Below are 25,652 nucleotides of genomic sequence, written 5' to 3' on the forward strand. Positions count from 1 at the left end.
GGATTAAACATGTTCAGTCAAACCTTTTTAGGGGTTTGAATCTAATGGAGCTGCTTGTCAACTAGGAATGCTTACAAGTGGGTTAACCTGAGGCCCAGCACAATGGGACACCTGCTTAATAAGGAAACATGAAAAGCTGCTTTAGCAGCAGGAGCTCGCTGCCTTTGTTCCTGTTGAACCCTGGGCATTCTTTGAGCAGGATCAATATTTGATTCTTGCGCCTGTCAGCAAATACAATTAATTTGTCAGCTGTCTTGGCGCTGTGTCAGGACATTTTTTACTGTGACCCCCAGGCTCAGTGGGAGCGTGGTATGAAGGAGGGTATATAAATGTTCAGGCAACAAAAAGGGGCCACAGTCCGTCTGCCTGAGAGACTGTCACACACACACACACACACTCACACACACACACACACACACAAACACACACACATACACACACCAGCAGAGACAAGGTAAGACAGAAGACTCACTCTGAAAATATTCACCATAGTGTGTTACAATGTACTGTAAGTCGTTGTTTTGATGTGTGTTTTTGGGAAACAAGGTATTTATAAAGACCTGTTTTTTTACTAATGCTTGATTTAAAAAAAAAAAGAATAAATATCCCAAATGTGACACTTGAGCCTGTGGTCACACAGAGAAAAATGTCAAACGTTTAACTGCAATGATTGATTTTTTGTTGTTGACTAAATATCCCTACATTTCTTCATAACTTAAAGACATTTAGTTACAAGGACAGATACAGCAATACTACTGGCTGGCCGAGAACTCAATGCTCCATAGTTTCTCTTTTTTATCTGGACTTCTAACTTCTCACTGTACATTTTATATTTAACTTTAATTTAATATGTCATTCTTGCACACTAAATGTAAATAATATCCCAATTTGATATGATTTTAGCTGTTATTTAGCCTGTCAATAGTGTTTTATTCATCAGATAATTTACATATTTCTATAGTCAACTTCTACATTTTCATTCTTTTAGTTCTGCTTTATCTTCTAATTTGAGATGTTTATTGTATAATTGTTTATTTTCTATTCTTTTTTATTTCTAATTATCTGCGATACTTATTTTACATGCTGATGCAACAAAAACATTGACCGATTTGTGATTAATAAAGTATATCTTATCTTATAACAGTAATTTATCTCTCTAAACTAAATATCTTTAGGTTTTAGAAGAAAGGCATTTGAAAACATTACCTTCTTCCTCTGCTGTGATAGGCCTTTTTTATTTATGAATTCTTTTTGTTTACCTGTTATTTAAATTGTAGTGCCTGTGCCCTGCTGCTGCGCAGTGCATTGTTCGTATTTCTATTTTCTATTAAAAGTTTACTAACATGTACAAATTGTACATCTTGACACAAAATCACTCTTCTTGTTTATTACATTTCTTTGTGCACGCTATTTTTCAGAAAATGTATTAGTTATACTTTTAAAATATGGTGGGGACAATATTGGCAGTATTCTGTTTGTGCAGTTATATTCAAACAAAGTCAAGATCTATAAGACAGTCCTCTGCAGTATCAATAATGTCTTTTCTGATTGTCCAACAGATGAATCTCCCCGCTGTTCTTTCCTTACTGCTGGTCGTCTCCACTGTCCAGGCCTTCCAGTATACAGAGCTCGCTCAGTTCATAGACAGCCATCAGGAAGAATATGTGGAGGTACAGTATCATTCTCCTTCTTTGAGTAATACCGAAAGACTCAATTCTGATTAGGGTTAGGGTTAGGGCTGTAGTTTTGCTATAGCATCCGTCATGAGAGGGTCACTCTTGCTGAGCTTTTTCCTGATGGAGATTTTGTTTTATGGTTGGGGGTAAAGCCAAGCCACTTCAGGCAAATATGTGATCTGTGGTATTGGGCTATATCAAAAACAGACTAAACTATGAGTTCATTGTAGCTTTACTGTAACTGTAGCTTTTTGAATTGAACTCAAGAAATCTAGGTAAATGTAGGTTTAAAAAGAATAACGTGGTTGGGTCATTCCTAGCATTCGGTGCCATTTCAGCTAGGGTATTCAAAAGAAGAAAAAAAAATGTCCATGTTTTTTTTAAAATTTAATCTGAATGATGGCTTGTTAAAGTATAAGAAAAATATTTTGGTCAAGCTCAGGATATTATGCTTAAAAATTATGATTTTTTACCATCCCCAGTTACTGTGTGTGCACCCTGTTACTGTGAAAAATAGTAACAGGGTGGCCGGTAACAGGGTGGACATTTTAGGCTAAACTTGGCTATTGCTACATGTGTGATGATAATCAAGCTAGCACTTGGTGACAACAGAAACATATATTTGATAGATATATTCACCATATTTTCTAAATGTAAAAAAATGTATCAGTTCCACTAAAAATGAGCATAACAGGGTGGACATTTTATGCTTTACCGCAATAGTTAAGTTCTTTAAAACATTAGAAAAACGTTGAAGGAAGAACGCATTCACTCTGCTTCTTGAAGATTATTTCCCACTCAAAATGTATCCTTCTTCTTTAGTCATACAAATAGTAGAATCGTAAAGGGGCGTGTCCAGGGGGATTCAAATCAGAGTAACAGGGGGGACATTCAAACAGGGGACACACACTTTATTTTCAATACAAATGAATTAATAACAACAATTTCAATTTGGTGAGGAATATTAGCAAAAGGGTCATACAACACTCACAAAAATGTAGAATTTGTTTGTATTTCTTTGATTTATTTTTGTATATCTGTTACAGAAGTTGAGCAAACATGATTGGGGACACAGCAATTTGGTCTACTTGTGCTAAAATCAGAGTAATTATTTAGAATTTTTAATATCCTGGTTAAATAACATTGTTGTTTTATGGTAGAGGGTATAAACATTTAAAACCAAGCCTTTAAAAAATAAGCATTAGACCTTTTTAAATACAAAATATATGATATAATGTGGTGGGGACCTAAATGGCACCGAATGTTAGGAACAACCCGGTTATCATTTCTTTTTTTAAAGATAATTATTCATGTTTTGGTCAGACATTTACCTTAAAATAACACTTAATTGATAACAATTACAAGACGGCATATGATTCAATGCTGTCATCAGTCATTTCGGTAAACTTCTCAAATAAAAAACAACAGAAAACAGAATAAAACTCAGGTACCTATATTCATCCAGCTCCTGTAGTTACAATAACTATTCTCTAAGTGAGAACTTTTTCAGTGTTTTCCTTACTTAGGCCCATTCCCAAACCGCCCCCTACCCCTCCGTTTGCGCGTTCACGCGGAGGGTCCGCCATATTGAGGGCTGTTCCAAACCAACGAGTGTGGAGCGGTGTGGAGGGGGAGTGGGCTATCAAGCCCTCAAACAGCGAGTCTGCAGCGGTGCTGACTTGAGACCCTACTGTATGCTTGAGACCGGTCTCTAGGACTGGGGTTGCGTTCCGATAATCCAAAAATCAGCTCCTAAATTCTAGCCCTATCTCCTATTCCTTGACCTCTGAGTGAAACGTCACGGGGTTAAGGGATAGTGGATAGGAGAATTCAAAAGGACTTAGGAGAAGAGACTGCAGTAGGCCTACTTTAGAGAATCCGAATGCACTTTCATTATCTGACGTGTTTATGATGCGCCAGCGGACGTGATTGTGTGCGTCTGCTGCTGTGGTGAAACTACAGTATGGAAACTACAGTGTTCTATACAACGGACTACATGGATGTTTAATAAGAACGAGGGACTCATCTAGAGACTCTGCACCGTGCTCTGATGCTGTTGTTTTATGCTTTATGAACGTGGACAACAGAGAAACATATTCGTCATGACCAAAGTTGTAATTTAAATAAAAAAGGAAAGTGAAATGTATGCTCGTCACCCTCTCCCTCCGGTCCACATTAATACAAATGATCCCAATACGTATGATTGTATGAAAATATCTTAAAATAAATATAAATGTATTTATTATAAACGTTAGTCCTTAACATCTATCACTGTGTACATCACCATTCAAACATCTTTCAAAACTTGAACAAACCCCACACAGCTCAGTGAAATGTTGACTTTATTTGATCATTTCAGTAAAAACTAACGTTCATATTTCTCTTTTTGATTATAATACTGATGAACGTTCAAAACAAAGCTCTTCGGCAAGTTACCACATACGTTTTAAAATGCTTAATAAGCACCGTAACTTTCATGATATAACTTCTCCGTCATAATCGTTTGTTTCCGTGAACGGCCGACTGTTGTATGACGGCAAATTTTGCGGCTGCAAGGCATTGTGGGGCAGAATTTTATCCTCTCCTTTCGGTAAGGGAGGTCCAGTGGTTCCTAAGCTAAAGCAGGTTATAAAGGAAGTTTGAAACCTCCTTTCCTTTCATTTGGAGAATTGGAACGGCACTTAACATGGCTGCCACTGACGTACTTCCGGGTCACTTCACATGATTAGGAAGGTTCCTAAGCTAAATGGACTATTGGAACGCAACCCAGGTCTCTACCTGACCAGAGTCACGCTGTGTGTGTCCGTCAGGAAACACGCTGTTTACAATAGTTCCAGCAAACATCCACTGATAAACTGCGATGTTAACAACCTCATGATAACCTCATATGTTTTAACTTAGGATCATACCTGTGTTTAGTCTAGAAAAAGGTAAATGTGTGCATTTTATTATAAAGTTGTGTATATTTACAGACTGTTGCAAAAACTAAGAGGCTTATAAACATCAGGTTTAAAACTAAAAGAGTGAAATATGTTTGGAGTTTTATTTGAGTTATTAATTTACATTTTTTGTCAAAGAGATGCTGATTTGAAACCATATTTCCTGTTTCTGCCGGAGAGAGGGGAGTCCGTCCCAAAGCTTGCCGCTGTATTTACTCCTTCCTGACAGGAGGGAGCCTCGTTGAACTGCGAGTGTGGATACAGACGGAGTTCACTCCGTCACGGAGGGGTAGGGTCGAGGGAGTGGTTTGGGATTGGGCCTAAGTCAAAAGAAATAAAAAGAAACAGGAACAGAATCTGATCATCTTTGCTCATGTTCTGAATGTGTGTGTCTGTATGTTTGTGTTTTAGACTCTGCGGGACTGGGTTGCAATTGAAAGCGACTCCAGCAACGTGATGAGGAGGAAAGACCTGCATCGCATGATGGACGTTGTGGCTCAGAAGCTGAGTCTGATGGGAGGGACAGTGGAACCGGTTGATATCGGGGAACAAGAGGTCAGTGACAGGCCTTCTCTCTTGGGCCCTAGAAGTTTATTTTAATAAATGCTGTGATACTGAGACATAAGAGCATATAGCATATAATAATCATCCTAATTGGCTAAAAGATATTCAGTATTTCATACAGAGTTGAGTCAGAGTCAAATGATCTGCTGGGTCCGAAAGGCAGTGGACTAAATCCACCTCCTGATTACTGACTGAGACACATGACAGGAAAAAACATCCCATACTTGGAATACTTTTTGAATATTCATTTTTATATTTGTGAAGACCACAAAACTTTTCATTCATGAGGGCTAAACAGTCCCCAGTAAAGAGAAAAAAGAGAGAAAGAACAAGAAAACGTATTTTCTCATTCATGACCTGCTCGCTGCACATTATCCCTTGATTATACATGACACACTCTGCAGATCATTGAAATGTCTTTGATATTCAACCCTCCTATTGTCTTCGTGTTCCCCCCCTTACTTTAAGGTGACCAGATTTTCAAAATTAAAACCTGGAACATTTTGAGTTTTGCGGTCAATATATCATTAACATATCCAATTTTCTTCACTGTTAAAGAAAAAAGGGGGACAATTCTGGTTTAATGTAATCCGAACATTTGAACTGTTGGATACAAACAGAGGGAAGATAGCTCATATATGAGACTTCAAAGGTCTTTTATTTTGAAACTGTACATCAGATTGTCCAGATTCTCTCTGACTAGAGTGACTAGATGGGGTGTCCTGCTATCACCCTGGAGTGAAATAAGTCTTGGATAATTTGACAGTTTTTTTATTTATTTTTGTATAAAAACAGAAGGACGATAGCCCATACTGTATATGAGATTTCAAAAGTATTTTATTTTGAAATTCTTCATCAGATTGTCCTGATTTTCTCTGATTGACTAGATGGGGTCTCCTGCTATCACCCTGAAGTGAAATAAGTATTTGATTGACTTCGAATGACTCTTTGATTATGGACGGTTTCCACTAAATAAATAATAATCAAAATATAGATGGACAATACATTTAATTTGAGATTTTAAACAGCATACATTTTAAATTGTGCTTCAGAAAGTAATGTTATTTTAGGAATGTTGTGAGATGGTGTCAACATCAATTGAAATTAGTCACCCAGTGGAAATGTGTATACCAGGGGTACTCAAACTTTTTTGTTAAAGGTGCACTTGTGAATCTTATACAAGGTCAATGGTCCGGATCAATGCCAGTAAAGTCCCCCCCCACCCCCGGAGCGGAGCAACGAAACTGAAATTAAGAAGCAGTTTTGTCGCGCAATGCCTGGGGCCCCCTTGAGGGGGTTTCCCGACATATCGTTGCAGTAAATTAAAGGGTGTTTCATGTTGTCGTTGCTGTGGACCTTCTTAACCTTTTTTTATGTTCTTTTTTTTTTTAAAGAAAATTACATTTTGAAATTGTTACGTTTATTCTGGTTTGTTTTGTGTTTGTATATTTTATTTTAAATTGATTTATTTATTGAATGTTTTGTGAGCTGAGCTGTGTGGTTTTATATTTTATGTATCTCTCTGTACAGCACTTTGGTCTGGAGGTTTTAAAGTGCTATATAAATACATTTGGATTGGATTAATCTACCTTATTTGGGTGCCCCCTTCTGGTCCAAGCACTTGCCTGTCGGTAAACAGCGCCCCTGTATACACACACACATTCAATACATACATACAGTATGATGGCTTGAACTAGTGGGAGAAATGGCACTTTTTGTCTGTAGCCAATGCCTTGAACCTCGGCAAAAATGGCATTAGACTGTCAAGGTAAACTTGCGGTTAACTTGCGGTCTGCAATGCGTGTAACGCTCGCGCACACAAGTAAATATATATGCACGTTCATTCTCACAACGCGTCAGGCAATGCACTTTGTGATGTCTTTTATACATAAAATATGTGTCCCCTGTGCGTCGGGGAACTCAGAAAATAAAACCCTCTCTCTTTTCCTCTGTACCCAAATCCTTTAAAAACAGGGGTACAACGAGCGGATACAGATTTGATGCCGATCTGACGTCAAATCGGCAAAGAGAGTTGCTATCAGAAACAATGCCTGACGTGTTTTGGACGTAATCTCGTCTTTGTTTACATTAGCAAGCCTCGCTAACACTCAGAGCTAACCTGTACTGGAGAGCACGTGTTTAAAAAGCAGGAAATAAAAAAAGGAACTCACCTTGTGATAAACCCGCAAGAGAAAAAGCATTTGAGATACTGTTTCAGAAATAATCTTTCATGTGGTTTAGAACAGGATGGTGTTTTATCACAGCAGAATTTAACTTTATCTCCGGTAGAATTCTGATCAGGCATTAGCTCCGCCTCCTCTTTTTTTTTTTTTTAAACTAAGGACCCAAAATCCGCATTTCTCTAACAGGGCTGCAAAAGAGGGGTATGATGAGCAGTATGAGGCATGGCTACAATGGGTGATCTGTTTGGTATTTTAAGCACAAAACTTTATAGACATGTTTTGTATAGGTATGGCCCTAAAATATATTTTTCCAATATAGCATGATAGGTCCACTTTAATTTTCATCAGATTCAGAAATTATTATTATTTATTTATTTATTTTTTAATAATGGGACACAGGGTTCGGTCCGGATTGATTTGCAGTTCGGTCCGGATCCGGACCTTGGTCCAGAGTTTGAGAAGCCCTGGTGTATACTTCAGTGATGCAAACACAGGTATGGTGAAAAAAGAGAGAACTATTCGAAGCAGGAAAAAAACAGCGTAATATACCATCTGACAAAGGCCTGTGCTATAATGCTTCAATTAACTGGCTATTCTTTATACTTTATACTTTATACTATCGCTATACTCAGATCAATAGGAGACAGAGATGTTAAGTTATTATTTACAGCAGGGGTGGGGAACCTTTTTCCTTTCAATTTTTACAACATCCTCCGAGGGCCGTACAAATTATTGAACTCAACCTCTGCTTAAAAAAACTAAAATCACACTGTGTGGCATGACCACCAAAACAGAAAGATATGGACACAAGATGTGTGCAAATGTATTTAGTATCCATGTGAACATGATTTAAGTGGGGGGGACCTAACCTCCTCTAGGGGGGTCTGGGGGCAAGATTTTTTTTTTTTAAATATTGAAGTTAAAAGCATCAATCTGGTGCACTTTGAGAGCAACATGAGGAGATCTATGGGTACATCTTTAAACACCCATTTGAAACAGAACTGTAAGCAGATTTTTCTTTTTGGATATTTTACAAATCATTCCCCTTTTAAACTCTATTCTTGTTATTTTTTAACAACTTTTTTGTTACTGTCATATAGTATTTTATACCTGTTTTTCATTTAGTCTCTAATGTCTCATTAATAATTATAATGATCATATCAAGTTGTGCCTTAACCTCACTGAGCTGAGGTTATTTTAGCATAGCTAGCTAACCAGATGCTAATAACAACAGATCGCCACTGTGCTTACAACTAAAGACAAAGCCACGCAAACACTGCGGTATGTGTACGGCTCCTTATGGGTACTGCAATATTTGAAGGGCTGGAGCGGCGTTCCGGTGCTCTCCGTAAGCACTCTAGTCTAGTCTACACTCCTTTCAGACGAGACATAACCACGTGAAGACACGTTACGCTCGTGTTGTGTTCAAGGAACCTGTCCTTGGCCAGGAAAAACAGGCACTCGCTTGTTTAATTATTTTGCGATCTAGATTTCTTCTTCTTTTTTGAAGTGAGAAGTTGTCCGTCATTCGGACGGACTAACGGACGGAACCCCTCCCCCCCCCCCCAAAACGAAAACTCTTCGGTTCTCCACGAATTACACAAGTCACCCAAAGCAGCGTTAAAAAAGCGGGAGGCGCCGAAAAGCGACTAATTTGTATCACTGATACTTACATTTGACATTCACTCAGTTATAATGTGGTAGTTATACGTAGTTTGTTTTAAATTATTATTGATCACATTATATAGTACATATTTCTTAATTTAAGCTCCAGTAGCCTATATATGAATATGTTTGGTGTGTTTTTTAGGTACAGTTGTTATTGACCGAGTAAATGCTTTTATTTTGAAGGAAGTTTTTACAGGCCTCTATCTATTTTATTCGCACACTGCAATACAATGTGCGGGCTGGCTTGACTGTGTTTTCTGAAGTGAGGGCTGGCTCGACCACTGTCTGTTTACCCAGTGTTTCCTGACATGAAACGTTTTATTTCACGTTGCTATGTGTATTTAACGGATATTAAAAAACGGATATTAAAAAGCGGGGACATTTCCGGGGACAGTTTCAACCGGGGACAGGCCAATACAAACGGGGACTTCTGGTCACCCTACCTTACTTTGATGTTCGCAGTCAAATTTGACCGGTCCTGTTTTAACTGCTATTACATTGACACAAAACACATTAATCATCACCGAATTTCATTTAACACCCTTTCAAACTGTAAATATTGTATCAGACTGGTATACATGAACAACTGCAGTAAATATACAAAGGATAGACACTGAACATGCATTGCGTGTGCCAGGTGTGATCCATGCGGGGGGATGGGCACATACGAGCGGGAAATGTGTCAAATTGTTCTGTGTGTGTGTGTGTGTGTGTGTGTGTGCCAGGTGTGATTCACATGGGGGGATTGGGCACATAAGGAGGGGGGAATACATCTAGAGCAGAGGTGCCCAGTACGTCGACCGCGGTCGACCAGTCGACCGCAGGGGCAATGCTGGTAGATCGCGAGTCATTCATAAAAACAAAAATCCAACTCCGTTAAAATAGACAAAACAGGTTTTGATCCCTCCTCCCTTGGCCTCCCTGCCACTTAATTCAGGAGTTTACTTGATTGACAGAAAAAGCGACCTATAACTTTCCAGTCTGTTAACCCAGAATGCAAAGCGATACAAAATCAGTCAAGTGCCGGGAAAACTCAAATTAAGTTAAAGAGATAAACAAGATAAAAACAACAAAATGAGTGCGGGACCGAGGAAAAAGCTAAAAACATACCACTTCCATCCAGAATGGGAGGAAGAATATTTTTTTGTGATGTCACATTCAAAGGTTATTTGCCTTATTTGTAAAGCAAGTGTCGCTCTGCCAAAGAAAGCTAACGTGGAGAGGCATTATCGGAGTGTTGTTGGAGATTTGGAGGATGTTGAAAACCAACCTCGTCTCCGCGTGTCGTTTGATAAGCTGGGTAAATTCGTGAAAAGGAAGGGATTAAGAAACACCAGAATACAAGTTAAACAATAATCTTGCTTTAATGATAAAGAGTAACAACACAAATACAAATACAAATACAAAGACAAAGGAAGTACTTCCTGCTCCCTCTCCTGTCCTACCCTCCTGGTCAGCCTGAAGAAAAAGAGGTCGAACCCCTGGAAAACACAGTGTTTCATACTAAAAACACAGGAGGGGGTGTGTGCGGGCTTTCCCCCCGAGGTCATCTTATTGGCAGAGACCAACACATGGCCTGTCGCACCCAATCAGTGCGACACAGCAGAAGAAACCCGGAAACAAAAAGTCTCTTTCAGTTTGACGAAGACCAGACACCTTTTGGTGTCTGGTACGAACCGGCTCTCAACAACAAGTTTCCTTATCTTATTTCACATCTTGTAGCCAGCACACACACATCTCCTTTATGGCCCTTTGTCCCTGAGTCCATCTTCCCCCCTTCAGGTTACCACACACAAGTTAAAAGTATGTTTTAAGATATAGTTGTTATAGTTGGCTAAATATACGTAATACATGTTAATTACTTTCATATCAATAATAACGAGGAACACATTACCTATGCTCTTAAGCAGTATTAGAGATGCTTTTCAAATAGTCAAACTTCACACCGGCCTAATACAGAGAACACACTCATTTGTCCTATGGCCCTTCCATTTGTTTGAGCTATTGTTCACATCTTTACTTCAAATAAAAGGTTTCACATTGTATATTTCCAGCTTCCTTTACACATACTGTTATTATTAATACAAAGTAACCAACCACACATATCTATTGAAAACAAGTCGATTCCCCTGATAATTGACATGCTGAAACTCTTCGGAATGTGTCCCCTCCCCCAACTCTCTCGTCCCTGTCATAAAAAACTGCTTCCATTTCATATAGAGTAATAAAAGATGTTTAAGCTAATTTCTCCACAATGTTTGTAGCCATTTAGTACCCACACATGAAAGAATAAGAACAGAGGTATAGTTGAACAGTAATCATGTAGCACTTATATTTACTGCAATGAAAACACACACACATCTGCTACAAGATTGTGTAACGCACACCCTTCTTTTACGAGGGAAACATTCCAGCGTCCTGGGACTATCTCCAAATAAGGATGTCCCCTGCTCACATCTCTTCTCTAAACACAAGGACTTCACCTCAATATATTGGGGGAGGGAAAAGATACTTTGTCCCTTCTAATTTAACACACATGAATATATATAAGGTGACATTAAAAGGAATATACCAGATTGAACTTTCCTGCCATACCACGTTACTTTAATACTTCAAATATTCCTTCAGTGTTCACAAGGCATATGACAGCGACTTCCCTCCGAGTAGCGAGTTAAGAAAGAGAAAGGTGAGGGAACTTAAATCAAAATTAGCTGGACAGCAGTCACTTTTCTTAAAGCCGACATCCACCGCAAAGGCAGCCACTGAAGCATCTCTACGAGTGAGTCACGCTATAATCAAACACAAAAAATCCTTTCAAGATGGAGAGATGGTGAAAGAAGCCTTCGTAGAAGCAGCAGACGCCTTGTTTCGGGATTACACAAACAAAACAGAAATAGTAAACGCTATCAAGGCCGTCCAATTATCACGGAGCACAGTCACACGTCGCTGTGAAGTCATGGCTAAGGATTTGACCCAGCAACTCAGGAAGGACATAGAAGACTGCGAGTGTTTCTCACTCCAACTAGACGAGTCCACTGACGTGAGCGATACAGCGCAATTGTGCGTTTTTATCCGGATGGTGTTCAGACATGACGGCGAAAGAGGAATTGCTGCCAATTCTGCCAATGAAGGAACACACTCGGGGCGAGGACATTTTTCAGACATTTAAAAACTTTGTTGATAACACTAAACTCCTCATGTCTAAGTTGAGTTCCATCACAACGGATGGTGCGCCTGCGATGGTGGGCCGTTGTAATGGCTTCATCGCAAAATGCAGACAGGATGACACATTCCCTGACTTTCTGAATTATCACTGCATCATACACCAGCACGCACTTTGTGCAAAAATACTGAACATGAAAGAGGTCATGGATGTGTCACTTAAAGTGCCCTGTTCTATTCGGGCAAGACCTCTTCAAAGACGGCTGTTTCGTGCATATCTGGAGGATGCCGACTGTGTTCACACTGACCTCTTACTACACACCGACGTAAGATGGCTGAGCAGGGGCAATTTTCTCCAGAGATTTCGAGTGCTTCTACCGGAGATAAAGGAATTTCTCCATGGCACCATGCTCGCGGAGTACGCACGTCTAGATGACGAGGAGTGGCTGTTAGATCTGGCGTTTTTAACAGACATTACACACATGTTAAATGAGCTGAACTTGGAGCTACAAGGGAAAGACAGAACTGTGGTTGACATGATCAGCTCAGTTAATGCCTTCAAACGAAGACTGCATCTGCTGTGTTCAAAGCTCCAGCGCAAAGATTTGGCCAACTTCAAAAACATCGCCTCTGAGCTGGAGAAGCAAGGGAAGGACAGCGCGCTCCTTGACAGTGTGCGCTACACAGAGCAAGTCAATAACATTACATCTGACTTCGAGAAACGCTTCCGAGACTTCGCTTTGCTCGAGCCAATCGCCACATTCATTTGCTATCCGTTTAGTGTAGACCATGATATTGATTCGCTAGCCCAAAACATCGGAGCAGTGTTTCATCTGAACCCGTCTGCGCTGGAGGATGAGATGTTGTCGCTGCAGGCCGACATTCAGTTAAAGGCGCGTGCCCATGCCGGACAGTTTTGGAACTTATTCAGGGTTGAAAAGTATCCAAACGTCAGAAAATGTGCCACCTCACTGACCTCACTCTTCGGCTCAACTTATTTATGCGAGTCAGCCTTCTCCCAAATGAAGATAGTGAAGTCGAAATACCGTTCCCAATTAACTGATAAACATTTGGATGCCTGTCTGAGACTAGCCATCAGCAGTTACTGTCCTGATTATGCAACATTGACGGACTCCATTCAGTGCAAGTCATCAGAATATGGTAGGGACCCACCTAAATATATTGAATTGTGTTTTGCAGCATTATATCAGGACCATGGAGAGAGGTTTCTTACACTGCTTGTTTTTATGTGTTTCTTAACAGGGAAATGAAGGGACAGTCAGCAAGAGAAGGAGAGAGAGAGAGAGAGAGAGAGGGAGAGAGAGAGAAATAGAGAGAGAGTGAGATAGAGAAATAGAGAGAGAGAGAGAGAGAGAGAGAGGAGAGCGAGAAATAGAGAGAGATAGAGAAATAGAGAGAGAGAGATAGAGAAATAGAGAGAGAGAGAGACAAATAGAGAGATAGAGAAATAGAGAGAGAGAGAGGTTAACATGCCTTTTTGTTTTATGTATTCATGTATTTGTTTCTGTTCAAGAACCCAAATAGAGTTGTTGTAGTTATCCCAAGTATAAATAAAACGTGTTATTCAGCCCCTTGCAATTTGGGATTTTATTTTTGGTTGGTAGACCTCCGTGAGCTGGTCATTTCAAAAGTAGCTCACCGGCCAAAAAAGTGTGGGCACCCCTGATCTAGAGTATGTGTGTGTTTATGTGGGTGTTTGATCTGTTCCGGATGGTTACTAATTCCTTTTCTTTATGTCAGTCATTTTTGACCGGGAACACCATGGGTGTTACAAAGTTGACTAAATCATCCAAAATTCAATGAAAGTGGTGATCAATTGTATATGTTCAAATGTCTACTGTGAAGGATATCATAAATCGTTGACGTAACGTTCCGAAGTCGCGTGAGGCTGTCACAATTTTTACAGGCTCCCACTACCTGTTGGCATCTGTTAGCATCTAGCTCACAAACATTTTAGCCATCCCTGCTTATACAAGCAGTAGTTTGTATAACAACTAGTAGTTTTTAGTTATCTGCGGTCTGTGGAGGCCTACTCCCACCTGTCGAGTACGGCTGTGTCGAGGGGGTTTTCCCCCGGAGTCATCGCGGAGGGACGGAGCGGCTCCACCTGTTGCGGCCTACGATCTGCGATCTGCGATCTGCGGAGGCCTGCTTCCACCTGTGGAGTACGGTTCTACTGAGGAGGTTTTACCCCGGAGTCGTCGCGGAAAGAAGGAGTGGCTCCACGCTTCGGGCTTGGCCTGCTTCCACCGGGCGTGTGCTGCTGTGCGGAGGAGAATTTAATGCGATTGGGGCCTGCTTTCCACCTGTCCTGGTTCTGCTGTTGCGGAGGCCTGCTCCCGCCTGTCGTGTGCTGCGGTGTCGTGTGCTGCTTGTTGAGGAGTCTTTTCACCCTGGGCATACTGCGGAGGGACCGGAGCGCTTCCACGCTGCTGCTTTCGCCTGCCCTTTGCTGCTGTGCTGATTTGCCCCAGGAACATCGCGGATACTGTGTGCTGGTCTGGGAGAATGGCCCATGTCAGGATTCTTCTGCTGTGCCTGCTAACTGTTTTGGACTATGAGAGGATCTCTAGTCATTCGGAGAAATCTACTGGATTCAGGTCTGTTCTGCCGCCCGCAGTGGGCATCCCTTGCAAAGGTTCGGATGTGATACTCAAACAATTACCGGTTGCCTTGTCACAGACAATCTGCTCGACAAAATATGTTTGTCTTTTTTGTTTCCCTTCGATGATGGTTCTTCAGGACTGCTTCTTAAGCTCAAATCACACTTTCATAGACTTTGCTGGTGTTTCTAAATTAGATGACAATGTATGTGTGTCGTTTAAAAGGAAAAGATGTCTGGTTTTCTTGTTATTATTGCTATCAGGAAATGTGCAACCAAACCCTGGTCCGCCCAGTAGTAGTAGTCAGATCGCTACTCCTGCTGATTTTAAAGCTAGGTCTGGGTTGGGTTTCATCCACTTGAATGTGCGCAGTCTGTTAGGTAAACTAGACTTTGTCCGCATTTGGGCAAGCTCGACTGATGCTGACGTCATTGTTTTATCATAAACATGGCTAAACAAATCAATGTTGGCCTCTGACATTGCCTTAAATGGTTATAATGTGTATCGTACCGACCGGCCTAATAAATGTGGTGGCGTTGCCATTTATGTTAAAAATAAGTTCAGTGTAACCACTGTAGTTTCCAAATCTATCATTAAGCAATTTGAATTTTTAGCCATAAATATAGAAGTGGCAAAGGGTCAACAGGTCATGGTAGTGAGTTGTTACAGACCCCCCTCAGCTGTCAAAGACTCCTTGTCTTCACTAGCAAAACTGTTATCGCAACTAGACTACAAGGAAATAGTGCTACTTGGAGATTTTAACTGGGACTGGTTAACTGCAGTGTCAGAGGATTTTAAAAACCTTTGTATCTCTTTAAATGTTACTCAGATTGTTGACAGTCCTACTCGTCCTAACACTAAGTCCCCTAATAAATCCTCCCTAATTGATCTAATTTTAACTAATGTTCCCTATAAATACTCGTATACTCGGAGTATTTGCAAATGATTTGAGTGATCACTGTGTTGTAGCCACAATTAGGGACACTAAGGTCCAAAAGGTTAAACCTCGCATTATCATTAAGAGAGACAAAAAACATTTTGTGGAGCAGGGTTTTGTTCATGATCTGTTTGGGTTTGATTAGGGAAAAATCGATTTGTGTGCAGATGTAGAAACTGCATGGTCTTATTTTTATCTTGGTTTTATGGAGATCATTGATAGACATGCACCCCTGCGTAAATTTAGAATAAAGGGACGAGACAATCCATGGTTTTCTGCTGAACTGTCCAGTCTCCTGCATGAGAGAAACGAGGCCTGGGCAAAGGCTAGGAAATCAGGCTCAGAGGTAGAATGGCTGCGTTTTAGGCAGCTAAGAAATAGCTTCACTTCACATGTCAAAAGTGCTAAATCAAAGTACTATCTGTCAGTAACCACAAAGAATCTGAATAATCCTGGAAAATTTTGGAAAGCCATTAAATCGTTATCCACCGGTGATATCCGTAATGAGCTACCTCCGTGCATTACCACAGCATCTGGCTCAATATCGGACAGGGCTACTATGCTAAATTGCTTTAATGAGCATTTTGTATCCTGTGGTTCTCTATTTGATTCTGTCACTAACTCTGTTTCTGTGAACACTACAGTCTGTGACTCTGAAAATCGTGTTTTGGAAAACCCTTTTAGTTTTACTGTTGATGTTGTTCGTGAATCTTTAACCAAGTTAGATCCTAAGAAACCGGCTGGCCCGGACAACTTAGAACCTTTCTTTTTAAAGATAGCTGCAGATTTTATTGCTCCACCTCTTACTACTCTTTTTTAACCTATCCCTCAGCACAAACACAATTCCAAAATTGTGGAAGTCAGCATATGTCCTGCCTTTACTAAAAGGAGGGGAGGCAACTATTTTAAATAACTATAGGCAAATCTCTAAGTTGTCAGTTCTGGCGAAGGTGCTCGAACGCCTAGTGAGTGAACAGGTAAAGGAGTTTTTATGTAAAAATGACATCCTGTCTAAACATCAGTCAGGCTTCAGAAAGCAACATAGCACCATCACCGCGACAATGAAAGTGGTGAATGATGTGGCGAGTATTTTAGATAATAAGCAGAGTTGTGCAGCTCTATTTATTGACCTGTCCAAAGCGTTTGACACCGTTGATCATCGCATCTTAAAGCAGAGGCTAGCCAGTATAGGCATGTCCAGCCATACAGTGGGGTGGTTTGTGAACTACCTCTCTGAAAGGTCTCAATGTGTTCATTTTGATGGGCTGTCTTCTGAGTGGTTGAACATTGCAAATGGTGTTCCCCAAGGTTCTGTTTTAGGTCCACTTTTATTTTCCATCTGCATCAACAGTTTAGGTGAAAATGTCGATGAAGCCACTTTACATTTTTATGCGGATGATACCGTGATGTACTGTGCAGGTCCCTCCATTAAGGAGGCTGGTGTTAAATTACAGGCTGTTTTTAACATTATTCAGACTAAGCTCTCTGAGCTTAAGCTTCTTTTAAATGTTGATAAAACCAAGGTAATGCTCTTTTCTAAAGCTAAAAAGACACCAGAGCCTGTTTTTAGATATTGTAACTACGCAAGGAATAAAACTTGAAGTGGTTACCTGTTACAAATACCTTGGTATCTGGCTTGATGATTGTCTCACTTTTAAACTTCATGTAAATAACCTGCTTAAAAAGCTGAGGGTTAGGCTAGGTTTCTTCTACAGGAACAAGTCCTGTTTCTCGCTTGAGGCCAGGAAAAGATTAGTCACTGTGACCTTTTTACCTGTGCTGGACTATGGTGATCTGATGTATATGAATGCACCTGCCAATTGCCTGGTCAAGTTAGATGCTGCGTATCACAGTGCACTGAGATTTATGACAAATTGTAAAGCATTAACACATCACTGTACCCTGTATGCAAGGGCTGGTTTGCTTTCATTAACTGTACGGAGGCTCACTCACTGGTACATTTTTATATACAAAGCCATGTTAGGGAAACTTCCATCTTATATCTGCTCCCTGATCTCACGGAAAATTGTAACTGGCTACTGCCTGAGATCAAATGCTGTGGTTTTATTAAATGTGCCAACTGCTAGGACTGTCTTAGGGAAGACAGCTTTTAGATGCGCAGCTCCTCTGTCTTGGAATAGTCTGCAAAAGGAATGGAAGCTGAGCAATCTGGTGCCACTAAATGTTTTTAAAGCTCGGTTGGATGCTACTCAATCGTAAGCTATTGGTACCTTTTTCTGTGGATAATTATGTAAATGATGCTGTACTGATGTCCTTGTTGTTCTGTCTATGTTTCTATGTTTCATGTGGAACTACTTGAGCACGTCTGCCTTGAAAAAGAGATCAATGATCTCAATGGGATTCATCTGATTAAACAAAGGCTTGAAATGAAATGAAAAGCCTTAATGCAATCGAATGTAAAACAAAAAAGTTATGATTGATGAAAGTAGTAAATCGGTCAGATTTGACCCGAAGACAACAGGAGGGTTAATAAATGTATAAACAGGTTGACATTGTGCATTGTGTGTATATCAGTACTGGTGAGGTGGTAGACGTTACTGTTGCAACGTGTAGAAGCAAAGCTCCCGAGAAGAGAGAACAAGATGAGGGACTATCAGTAACTCTCCCTCCTGTGTGCAGCTTCTTGACGGACAGACGCTGCTGCTGCCTAAAGTGGTGACTGCCCAGTTTGGCTCTGACGTAAACAAACACACAGTGTGTGTGTATGGTCATGTGGACGTCCAGCCAGCCAAGCTAGAGGACGGCTGGGCAACGGATCCCTACAACCTGACTGACATCAACGGTAACAGCCTTTAAGCCGTTTTGTCCCCAATTAATGCAGTGATAGCAAACTTCCTTTTGAATCCAATAGGTCTTCAAAGTTTACAAAGTTACGAAACACTTCAGATTAGGCTAGTATAAAACAATGCTCAAAACTATCTCAAATATTCATCCTGATGGAATGGCAGTGCATTGCGTCTGAATATTTGTATTCAGTGTAGACACAGCCTATAATATAGATCAATTACGAACTGAAACAAGCTGACACATATACGTAATACTGAGAAGATTAAATAATAATAATAATGTGCCAAACTTAACACCAGTTAAGGGGAAATTAAAGTAGATCTTAACTTTCTTTTCAGTTTTTATTTCATATCACAATCATAATAACTAAACCTGATAGCTCAGTGAGGATCAGTACAAATGAGGGTTTGACTGACGTAGTTATTTAGAGACTAATAAGGACTTTTTGTACCGGTGTTAAAAATGTATAAACTGGAAAGCGTCACAATGTCCAGAATAATCCAAGTGACTGATCGAATATATTAATCGATGTATTGTAGTGCCGAGAGATAGGGAGTCAGAGGCGGTGCAAGGAAGGTGCAAAAAGGTACTTTATTTAAGAGCTGTTGTCCAGTTGCAGTCCGGGAAGAAGAGAGTGAAGTCAGGAGGGCACACAACATACTGTATATAGTAAACACATAACATGTCCGTGTGGGAACAATAGCCCCAACTGTAGTTCCATGTATGAATTATGTCCCAGTGTATTAATAGGTGGTCACCACAGTATATAATATAGTGACTCTTTTCCCTTTCAGGTCATCTTTATGGAAGAGGAGCATCAGACAACAAGGCCCCAGTGTTAGCCTGGATCCATGCAGTGGGGGCTTATCAGGCCCTCAATATGGTGAGACAGTCTGCAAACACTGTTATAGTAGGTTGTTTTGAATGCTTCAGTTAAAATAATCTAATGTGGGCGCTGCAGAGGCAATGTGACCTTAAAGGACAAATAACTAAGAGATATCTCTTTCTTGAAATCCTTCTGTGAGCAGACTCTTTGACTCGAGTAAAACACCGTCCTCCTTTCTGTCCACCAGGAGCTGCCAGTGAATGTGAAGTTTGTCATCGAGGGTATGGAGGAGACGGGGTCTAACGGCCTGGACGCCATGATCCTGGCTCAGAGAGACACCTTCTTCTCTGACGTGGATTACATCATCATCTCAGACTGCGGCTGGCTCAGCCGGCGGCCCGCCCTCACCTACGGCACCAGGGGGAACTGCTACTTCTTTGCTGAGGTTTTTTATGCATAAACTCAAAACACAAAGACAAACTCAAACATATAATTGTTAAACGACAATTTATTGTTTTTAAAAAACGTTGATTCTAATTCTCCAATCATACGCACACTCTAAACCTGAGTGTCACTGAGCTCTTTCATGTGTGCAGGTTGAAGGACCTAAACAGGACTTACATTCGGGTGTTTATGGAGGCACTGTGATTGAACCAATGACTGACCTCATTGGCATTCTTGGTAAGTGTTACACATTGATCTATTCATTCACTTATTCATGAATTCGCTCACAGGAGGATAAGACACTTACCTGCATCAGTAGGGCCTTAGCAATATGCCAGGTCCCCAAACTCTAGAGACTAAGAAGAGGTGTATGAATACTATTGCTTTTCAGTTAACCTGTATATATCCTTAATGCTAATTGATAGCATCCTGCGCTAATATAATGCTAATAGCTATTCGCAATTCAGAGGCTGGTTGATTTTAACTTTAATTTTTAAATCAATAAAATCTGGCACAATGGCACCAATGAGAGCCCCTGGAGGTTTGCTCTATTATTCAGGCTTCTTTACTTCTTCCTCTTTTGAGAGTAATTCCTAACTTGTGTTATGTTAAAACCTAAGGCTTTGCAACAAGGGTTTATTAGAACGTCTGTACAGCAAAGTGATGCGTATCATTAAAAGTCCTAATGAAGTTGTACAGCACTCACATTGCCTCATGTCCAATCAAATTCCCTCGTCAGAGTTTTATAAAACACAATATTCAACACAAGTATTATCAGCACTTAGCCCCTTATTCACTATGTAACATTACATTATTAGAAGATCAAATACATTTTTCAGAAATATGTTCAATTGTTGTGTGTCAGTAGTGTGTAGTTTAGGAGATGTTATAGGAAATCCATCCCAGCTCCCTTCTCTAAGCTTCATACAGTGTGAGATTATTTAAAACCACAACAAATGTATTTTGTAATTCCTGGTTTCAGACACACTGATCAGTCCCAGTGGAAAGATCCTGATTCCTGGGATCAGGGAGGCTGTGGCTCCCCTTTCTGATGAGGAATGGAAAATGTATCAGGACATCCAGTTTGACGTTGAGGACTACAAGAACAAGATCGGTGTCAGCCAGCTCATGTACAGCAATAAGGTAAGAGCTCAATCTTGAACATTGTTAAATTATACTACTTTAAAGGGCCTAATTTGACATTTAGAGCATATCTATGAATGTGTCTGGGTCTGATTGGCTCCACAGCTCATAACACGGACATACACTGAATAAAAATATAAATGCAATCCTTTTGTTTTTGCTCCCATTTTTCATGAGATGAACTCAAAGATCTAAAACATTTTCTATATACACAAAATAACCATTTATCTCAAATATTGTTCACAAATCTGAAAAGATCTGTGAGAGTGAGCACTTCTCCTTTGCCGAGATAATCCATCCCACCTCACAGGTGTGGCATATCAAGATGCTGATTAGACAGCATGATTATTGCACAGGTGTGCCTTAGGCTGGCCACAATAAAAAGCCACTCTGAAACGTGCAGTTTTGCTTTATTGGGGGGGTCCGAAAACCAGTCAGGTTTAACCCTAACCCTAACATGTCACCCCCTGACACATTAAAAAATGTTTTAGGGTTTAACCAGTAAGGTTTAACCCAACCCTAACCCTAACATGTCACCCACTGACACATTAATAAATGTTTTAGGGTTTGGGTTGGGTTAGGGTTAGGGTAGGGCAGGGGTGGGGAACCTCCGGCCACCGGGCCGTCTACGGCCCGCGAGACCATTTGCTACGGCCCTCGAGGTAATTTATAAACACACGCAAAAAATTAAAAAAAATAAGAAATCTAGACCGCAAAAAAATTAAACAGGCGAGTGCCTGTTTTTCCCGGCCAAGGTCAGGGTCCTTGAACACAACACGAGCCTAAGGTGTCATCATGTGGTATATGTCTCGTCTGACAGGGGAGCATGGCAGGGGAGCACCAGAACGTCGCTTCGGCACTTCCAAAAATTGCAGTACCCATAAGGAGCCGTACACATGCCGCAGTTTCTGCGTGGCTGTGTCTTTATTTGTAAGCCCAGTGGCGATCTGTTCATCTGTCATACTGATCATACAGTCAATAACTTTGTTGTTATTAGCATCTGGTTAGCTAGCTATGCTAACGAATATAAGAAGCTTTTTCTCTAACCAGTGAGGTAAAGGCACATCTTTATATGATCATTATAGTGCTAAAAAACAAGAGAATAAAGTGAACAGGTATAAAATACTATATGACAGTAAATAAAAGTTGTTATTAATAAACAAGAATACAGTTTGAAAGGGGAGTGATTTGTAAAATATCCATAAAGAAAAATACATCTGCTTCCAGTTCTGTTTCATATGGATGTTGAGAGATGTATCAATAGATCTCTTAATGTTGCTCTCAAAGTGCACCAGATTGATGCTTTTAACTTCAACATTTAAAAAAAAATCTTCCCGGGAAGGTGAGGACCCCCCTAGAGGAGGTTAGGTCCCCCCCCCCAGCTTAAATCACGTCAACATGGATAGGAAACGAAATACATTTGCACATATCTTGTGTCCAATATACTTTCTGTTTTGGTGGTCATGCCACAACCGTTCACGTGAATGCATGCACGAGTCATGGTAAAATATCTGGATTAAGAGTTTGCGTTTTCTTTGCACGACATGAAAGAAAGGCGAAATGAATGGGCTGTGATTTTAGTATTTTTAAGCAGAGGTCAATAATTTGTACGGCCCTCGGAGGATGTTTAAAAAATTGAAATGGCCCTTGAGAGGAAAAAGGTTCCCCACCCCTGGGGTAGGGGTTAGGGTTAAACCTGACTGGTTTTCGGAACCCCCCCAGACCCCCCCAATAAAGCAAAACTGCACGTTTCAGAGTGGCCTTTTATTGTGGCCAGCCTAAGGCACACCTGTGCAATAATCATGCTGTCTAATCAGCATCTTGATATGCCACACCTGTGAGGTGGGATGGATTATCTTGGCAAAGGCGAAGTGCTCACTATCACAGATTTTTTTCAGATTTGTGAACAATATTTGAGAGAAATGGTTATTTTGTGTATATAGAAAATGTTTTAGATCTTTGAGTTCATCTCATGAAAATTGGGAGCAAAATCAAAAGTGTTGCATTTATATTTTTGTTCAGTGTAGCTGGGCCAGCGGCTAGCAGCTAGCAATGTAAAGCTGAAAACAGCAGGTTACTTTCAAAATGTATTCTGTTACAAATACACCTTGTGTTTTACTATTACTTACAATTACTATTCCTATTCTTTATGTAACTAATGAAATACAGTTTTTTTTCTGTATCCTGATAACGTTACATGTAATCCGTTAATCCCCAAGCCTGCATAGCTATAATTATGCACTATTACAGGATGTGTATTTTGTAAATTGTGTTATTTTCTTTTTTTGTATGTTTAATATATTTTTTTTTTATGCATGCTTATTAGTTAATATTAAGCTGTCTTTGGCTCTTTTCTGCTGTAACAAATGTACATTTCCCCTCTATGGGTCAAATCAAGGTATTCTGATTCTGAATGTTGTTATAAAATCCTAAAAGCAAGCTGGACACAACAAGAAAAGGGATTATCATGGTATGTCTCCTGCAGGTTGACCTGCTGGCACACAGGTGGCGCTACCCCACTGTCACCATCCACGGCATAGAGGGGGCCTTCTCGGACCCTGGCACAAAGACTGTCATCCCGGCTAAAGTTACTGCTAAGTTCTCCATCAGACAAGTCCCAGACATGGACCCTGCTATGGTGAAAAAACAGGTATGCTCTGATGTCTAATGATGTCTTTTTTGAGAGAAAACGTATAATTTATTTTCATAAAATATCTCTGCTGTTATCTTGTTGATTGGATACTTTAGGTAACAGACTACCTTCACTCAGTGTTTGCCAAGAGGAAGAGTCTCAATAAGCTGAAGGTCACCATGGTGATCGGGGCCAAGCCCTGGCTGGCTGACACTCAGCATCCTCTCTATGAGGCGGGGAAGATTGCTATCAAGAGAGGTACTGAACACCCCCCCACGACCACCTGACATTCACACCTCACACTGCACCAGAATCCTCTAAATGGGATTCTTTACAGACCCAAGATTTCTGACCAGATATATATTCTATGAACTCAAATATTTGTCTTTGTTATTTGTAAGACTTTCCCCTTACAAATAAAACTAGATCATTGTAAGGATAAGTAATTCAGAAAGCATCTTAGCCCTGCAAGGAGTAGAGAGGACTTAAGGGTTGAAAGTTTCTTAAGCAGAGGAGAAAAAGAAATGATATCCAAACACTGAATGTATCAAATTAGCTAACAAAACCAATAGGGTGTTATTGCTTTTGGCTTGTCTTTTATTCATTTTGGATTACCTTTATTGTTGATACCTTATAAATAACACTGTGATATAAAATATACATCTTCTCCAGTTTTTGACATGGATGCTGACCTGATACGAGAAGGGGGGACCATCCCCATCGCCAGGACGTTCCAGGACGTTTTGGGGAAAAGCATCATCATGATGCCCATCGGAGGCTTCGATGATGGGATGCACTCCCAGAATGAGAAAATGAGCAGGTTTGACTTAATTGGTTTACCACAATCTTTTTATTTCCAACTCATTCACAGCAAGCTCTAAATCAGTCTATTGGAGCATTACTGTGCAACACCAGCTGCAGGGATCTATTTAGAAGGCAATAGGCAGGAGTATAACACAGGGCTCACGCAGTCTTATCATCTCTTACATAATCCTTTAACCTTATATTATATTCCAGGATATGTTCAACACATTCATAGGGATAACATGAATCTAATGTCAATACAAATACAACAAAAGATCACAAAAGAGGGCTGAAATGCTTTCATCTGTCTGTCTGTCTATCTATCTATCTATCTATCTATCTATCTATCTATCTATCTATCTATCTATCTATCTATCTGTCTATCCATCTATCTGTATCTATCTGTCTATCTATCTATCTGTCTATCTATATATATGTCTATCTACCTATCTACCTATCTATCTATCTATCTATCTATCTATCTATCTGTCTCTAAAGTGTTATTAGGGTGCTGCTCTAGATAGTGGTGGATGTTTGTAGAACCTGATCTAAATGGAACTTGAATGTGGTTAAACATGTAATCGATTTCCTTTCCAACTGTCTGATTTACAGCTGAAACAATTAGGGTGTTTAACCATTTCCTTCCTTTCTTCTCTCAGGTACAACTACATTGAAGGAACCAAGTTATTCATCTCCTACTTGAATGAAGTATCCCAGATTCAGAAGACCAGTGTGTGATGCTTCATTGAATTAAAAGCCTCCCAATACATTCCAGCTAACCATGAATCCACCTCCCTGACACAAGCCTGGGTTTATGTGCCAACGCACCCTTTATATTTCTATCATGCGTTTGTCTGTGTGTTGCCAAACTCTTATTTATCTCCATCTATCTATCTATCTATCTGTCTGTCTGTCTGTCTGTCTGTCTGTCTGTCTGTCTGTCTGTCTGTCTGTCTGTCTGTCTGTCTGTCTGTCTGTCTGTCTGTCTATCTGTCTATCTATCTATTGATCTATCTATCTATCTGTCTATCTATCTATCGATCTATCTGTTTGTCTATCTATCGATCTATCTTATCTGTCTGTCTATCGATCGATCGGTCTGTCTATCTATCTGTCTATCTATCTATCTGTCTTTCTATCTATCTATCTATCCATCTATATATCCATCTATCTATCTATCTATCTATCTATCAGACTGTACTATACATGTGTGTATGATTTAGTAAAAGCTGTACAATGCAA

General features: G+C 40.2%; 1 protein-coding gene across 2 annotated transcripts; it reads left to right on the forward strand.

Moving 5' to 3' along the window:
* The first annotated feature begins 361 nt into the window (after window positions 1–361).
* Window positions 362–25,652, forward strand: cndp1 (carnosine dipeptidase 1). 2 transcript variants are annotated; one of them, XM_079693178.1, is made up of 12 exons: window positions 362–454; window positions 1,560–1,670; window positions 5,027–5,170; window positions 18,394–18,556; window positions 19,356–19,444; window positions 19,635–19,832; window positions 19,984–20,068; window positions 20,814–20,974; window positions 23,460–23,624; window positions 23,723–23,864; window positions 24,279–24,426; window positions 25,070–25,652. In XM_079693178.1, the coding sequence occupies exons 2-12, from the start codon at window positions 1,560–1,562 to the stop codon at window positions 25,146–25,148; spliced, it is 1,485 nt and encodes a 494-aa protein (XP_079549304.1). In that variant the 5' UTR covers window positions 362–454; the 3' UTR covers window positions 25,149–25,652. The 2 variants fall into 2 exon arrangements, with proteins under 2 accessions (XP_079549304.1, XP_079549305.1); XM_079693179.1 differs by lacking the exons at window positions 362–454; window positions 1,560–1,670; window positions 5,027–5,170 and adding an exon at window positions 14,140–14,851.

Source organism: Notothenia rossii (genome assembly GCF_949606895.1).
Source record: "Notothenia rossii genome assembly, chromosome: 7".
Taxonomy (NCBI): Eukaryota; Metazoa; Chordata; class Actinopteri; order Perciformes; family Nototheniidae; genus Notothenia; species Notothenia rossii.